This window comes from Rhinopithecus bieti, unplaced genomic scaffold (genome assembly GCF_001698545.2).
Source record: "Rhinopithecus bieti isolate Rb0 unplaced genomic scaffold, ASM169854v2 scaffold_33652, whole genome shotgun sequence".
Lineage (NCBI taxonomy): Eukaryota > Metazoa > Chordata > Mammalia > Primates > Cercopithecidae > Rhinopithecus > Rhinopithecus bieti.
Genome location: NW_016814761.1, coordinates 3,349,903 through 3,355,157, shown reverse-complemented (window position 1 = coordinate 3,355,157; position 5,255 = coordinate 3,349,903). Strand labels below are relative to the sequence as shown.

Sequence of the window (5,255 nt, the reverse complement as noted above, 5' to 3'; positions counted from 1 at the left end):
GGCTGCAGCAGCTGACCAGCACCGATTGTCCAGCACTCCCTAGTGAGATGACCCCAGTACCTCAGTTGAAAATGCAGAAATCACCGGTCTTCTGTGTCACTCACGCTGGGAGTTGGAGACTGGAGCTGTTCCTATTCGGCCATCTTGCTCCGCCCCCGCAGGCTTGAAATTATTGACAGGAATTTCTAGTCTCACTCTACAGGAGAAGAAACCAAGATGAAGAGAGGTAAAGTTGATGAATAAGATGCCCGGGTATCAAGGAAGGAAGGCACTGTGGGACTAGATGCAAACCGAGCTAGGCATTCCTGTGTGGGATTTCTATTATGAACAACATAGATGCCTTTCTAGCTCGGGAGCAGAGGAAATACGGACTCCTCAAAAGAGAAAAAGAAGAGATGAAGGGATGATGTTGCCAAAGAAAGAAATTTGGAGAAAAAAAAAACAACATTTACACTTTTAAAACCATGGAACCCTTCTTATTTTTATGTGTTCAGGTCTAAATGCCAGAAAGGATACCATATTCAAAGGGAATGAGATTTGAAAACGATTTCTTTGAGTCCTCTGCCGAGGTCTTTCCAAGGCACTGCAATTAGGGTTTTGCACCCAAATACCCTTGCCTCATTTTGGTCGTTTTGTCCTGAACAGAGGTTCAACTGGGAGACCCCTCACACACAGGTGAAGGCGTGGCTGTAGAACCTCAGACCCCCTGGTCTCCTCAGAAATGAAGGTCATTGCCATCCTCCTCCTCCTCCTCTCCTGCTGTAAGTAGAGGGCTTGCTGGGACAGCACCAGGCTTCTGTCTTCCTTTTTATGTCAGTGGGAGGGGGGACTCTCCAGGTGGTACCAGGTGAAGGAAGTCACAAGTCACTCAGAAAAGAATCAGGAATGGGCCGGGCGTGGGGGCTCACGCCTGTAATCCCAGCACTTTGGGAGGCCGAGGGGGCAGATCACAAGGTCAGGAGATCGAGATCATCCTGGCTAACATGGTGAAACCCCGTCTCTACTAAAAATACAACAAGTTAGCCGGGTGTGCTGGCAGACACTTGTGGTCCCAGCTACTCAGGAGGCTGAGGCATGAGAATGGCGTGAACCCAGGAGGCGGAGCTTGCAGTGAGCCGAGATCACGCCACTGCACTCCAGCCTGGGCGACAGAACGAGACTCCATCTCAAAAAAAAAAAAAAAAGAATCAGGAATGGAACGGGCTCCCTCCAACGTCCTCTTGCTTCTGTTTCTGCTGTGAAATGGGCTGGTCCCAGTGTTGGGATCTTATAAAGTGTCTAGGAAATCAGAGGTTGTCAACTATTTGCTAGAAAGGGAGTTTGACTACTATTTTACGCCCCTCTCTCCCAAGAGTCTCTTTTCCTTTGGATGCTAGTAGCCTTTATTTAAGGCCATTTGGATTCAGAACAAAAATGCAGACATACATCCAGCTAATTTAAGAATGATTAATGCTTATCAGAAAGACATTTTTATGGTGACTTATGGGATAATTGGTAGCTATAAGTCATTGCTTATTGCTTACCTCTGCAAAGTGAAAAAAGACCTACTGGGAAACAGTTTGGGGTCTATTGGAGACTCACAGACTCCTTTGCTGGATTGGTAGAGTGGAGGTTTGTCCAGATCCATTTTCCTGTCTCTTTCAATTGAGTCACAATAACTTTTGAGTCCCTAAGTCAAAGATGTCAAAAACAGACTTCCTTTCCCCGCAATGAGTAGTGGAACTTACACTTTTCAAGGTGATAGCGCAGGAGGATACCCGTATGCAGGGATGACCGTCTCTGCAGCCCCTCAGTCTGAAGATCAACCCCTGAGTGCAGCTCCAGGGACTGCTTGGGCACCCCTGGCCTTCCTCCCCTCACACCCCCGTTTAGACTAAACACAATAGTGAGATCGAAAGCTCCTGAGCAAACTCCTCCAGACTCTATTTCTGTTTCTCTTCTTCAAGTTCATGTCTTTATTGTATTTTTCTTGCAAATTTACAACATGCTTATAATTAAAAAGTAAAATAAATGAGTATATAGCAACAAGGTAAAGCTCCTCCTCATCCTCCCCAGACCCTAGTTTTTTCCCTACCTCCAGAGGTGACCACTCTTAAGAGTTTGATATACATCCTCTATACAACCTTTACACACACACATGTAAAACATCATAATAGAAAGGGAATACATGCTGGGCCGGGCGCGGTGGCTCATGCCTGTAATCCCAGCACTTTGGGAGGCCGAGGCGGGCAGATCACCTGAGGTCAGGAGTTCGAGACCAGCCTGGCCAGCTGGCCAAGATGGTGAAACCCCGTCTCTACTAAAAATACAAAAAATTAGCCAAGCGTGGCAGCGGGCACTTGTAATCCCAGCTACTTAGGAGGCTGAGGCAGGAGAATTGCTTGAACCCGGGAGGCAGAGGTTGCAGTGAGCTGAGATCGCACCATTATACTCCAGCCTGGGCAACTACAGTGAAACTCCATCTCAAAAGAAAGAGAGAGAGAGAGAGAGAGAGAGAGAGAGAGAGAGAGAGAGAAGGAAGGAGGGAGGGAGGGAGGGAGGGAGGGAGGGAAGGAAGGAAGGAAGGAGAGAAAACCATGCTTATTGTGCAAAGACATGAGACAGCAGAGATGTATATAAAATGAATGTTGACTGTTTCTTTTTCTCTCTTCAATCCCAATTGCCTAGAGATAGTGCTATCAAGTATAGTTTATTTTTGAGACACATAATTTTGTTATTATCCCCCTGTCAGCGGACATGTGGGTGGTTTCCAATTTTTTTACATCACAGATAATGCTGCAGCAAACCACTTTGTGTATGCATTTGTGCCCACTCTCATAAGCATCTTGTAGAAGCAAAAACAGCTGAGTTCATGTGTACTTGCCATTTAAAAAAATAATAATTGAGGATACCTTTCCTGCCTCTTAAGTGTTTTGTTTCTCCTGTGAGATAGTAAAGGCCTGATGACATCTGGAGGGACTGGCATTTCTGGCTTTGAACTTTTCCCATTCATGTTGCATCAGACCCGAGGGTGTTCTGCCTAGGACGGTGGTTTCCTGCTTTGAGGGGGAAGACTATGGTTGATGGGAGAGCCTTGTTCCAAACCTCATGGAAACTGAGTATTCATCCGGGTTAGCAAAAAACTAGCTGTGTTACGGGAGCAAATCTGAACTTATTTTCTTCCCCAGGAAAAGGGCTAATGATTCCAGCCATGCCCCTTGCACTTCGCTTTGGGGATCTGGTGATATTTCGAATTCTAAGCATTCTAGTAAGGGGAGGGGACATCAAGGCAGCATCGTGCTCATTGCAACTTCCTTCTTCCTTGTTTCCTCATTGGCAGTGGCAGCCCCCACCCACAGCAGCTTCTGGCAGTTTCAGAGGATGGTCAAACACATCACGGGGCGGAGTGCCTTCTTCTCATATTACGGATATGGCTGCTACTGTGGGCTTGGGGGCAAAGGGGTCCCCGTGGATGACACTGACAGGTGGGTGCAGAGGCTCTGAGACCACCTATCATTTGTTTTCCATTAAAGTTCAAGCTCGAAGCCAGAGAGAGGGTGTTAGAATTCTTGCATGGCAAGTAACAGAAAACAATTCAGGCTAATGGAAGGAAGAACTGAACGGGATTTGGAGGATGTGTCTTGAGAAACCCAGCATCAGGGCCAGCTTCTTGAGTGTGTGATCTGTGAAGTTTCACAGGGCCCAACACTCATAAGGGCCTAAATGTGGTTTACTGCTCTGCTGCCGCCATCTTGAAATTCTTAATAAAGGGCCCCACGTTTTCCTATTGCTTTGGCCTCTGCAATTATACATCGGTCCTGCCCAGAGCTCTAGAAGCTGTTTCATCCTCATAGTAAAAGTGCTCTGCTTCCAGCTCTCCAGCTTGTAGGACTATAGGCACAGCACCACTGACTCACTAGTCCTAATTCCATATTCTAGGAGAGGGAATCCAAGTGGCCCAGTTTGGAGAAGTTGTCCATCTGGGTGAGGTTGCATGGCACAAACCCGCTTCCCAGGCCTACTCCAAAGGGTGGGGGTGGGGAAGTGTGATTTCCTAGAAAAAGTAGAGGTGGGTGTCATGTGGTGAGTGTATGTGTGGGGAGGTAAGAAACGGGACAGTTTGCGTGTCATTTCATTTGAAGAAATAAGAAAGCAAAATGTTCCTTGCCACATTTAACCTAGTGTGGAGAAACATGTCGCCACAGTGGGGCCTTAAATATCACTCCTGGAGCTCAGGCCTTGTGGGTTGGGCTCATGGAACCATGGGAGGACCTCAGAGCCCTGGAAGGTCAACTGACACATACAAAATGCCCATTATATGCCAAGCATGGGACTGGCGATTGGCACACAAACCTAATTTAATTATTTCAGGGAATGCACAAGACAGTGATACCAGCCCATTTAACAGGTGAGGACAGTGAGTTGCTAAACCACTTCCCGAAGGCAATGCAGCTTCTAAGTGGCAGAGTTAGAATTGAACAAGAACTTGCCTGTTTCAAAGTTTGTCCCCTCTCCTTGATGGTCTGTACCTCCGCTGCCAAAGTCCAAAGGCTGATTAGAAATTGAACATCATTAGCCAAAGTTGATCAACAGCAGAACCCTCACTTGCAGATGGGAATGGCGAGAGAGGGAGACTGAAACATTTTTCTTGGCCTTTCAGGCCTTAGAATCCAAGCTTAAGTTTCTGCCTTCCTATGCCTTGAGCAGTGGCTGAGGACTTGGACTGAGTCTCCTGCAGTGCTCTCCCATCCAGCCCCCAGCCAACTCTGGGTGCCATGAGTAGGACTACCTCTACTTTTGCAGACAGTTGTCTCCTCAGAGACCATCACAGTGCCTGGCTCATAGTAGGTGCTCAGTAAAACGTGTTAAATGCGTGAATGGACCCAGATTTGTGTCCTGGGTCTGTCATTTTCCAGCTGCGTAAGTTTGGGAAATAGGCCTCTCTGAATCTCAGTCCCTCCCCTACAAAAGGGAGACAATGGTTGTACTTCATAGGTTTCTATGAGTAGATAATGAGATAGCAACAGATACTAGAAACGGCTCAGGAAATGCTACTGGTTATTATTTTTATTTTGTATTTTATTTATTTTTTGGAAGACAGGGTCTTGCTCTATTGTCCAGGCTGGGGTGGAAAGGCTCAGTCACAGCTCACTGCAGCCTCTGTCACCTGAGCTCAAGCAATCCACCCACCTCAGCCTCCTGAGTAGCTGGGACCACAGGCTGGTGCCACTATGCCTGGCTTTTTTTTTTTTTTTTTTTTTTTTTTAAATTCAAAA

The 5,255-nt window shown here is 46.8% G+C and overlaps 1 protein-coding gene across 7 annotated transcripts in view; it reads left to right on the top strand.

Moving 5' to 3' along the window:
- Positions 1-5,255, top strand: part of PLA2G2C (phospholipase A2 group IIC) — a 49,890-nt gene that overhangs the window by 34,211 nt on the left and 10,424 nt on the right. For 6 of the 7 annotated variants that reach the window (XR_001881504.1, XM_017852171.1, XM_017852172.1 and 3 more), the window contains exons 2-3: positions 646-761; positions 3,320-3,464. Coding sequence is in view for 6 of the 7 variants with exons in the window: in XM_017852171.1 (XP_017707660.1) it covers positions 722-761; positions 3,320-3,464 (185 nt within the window). In the remaining variant the exon portion in view is untranslated. Of the gene's footprint in view, positions 1-198; positions 227-645; positions 762-3,319; positions 3,465-5,255 lie in introns of those variants that run through there. The other variant, XM_017852173.1, reaches the window with a different exon arrangement.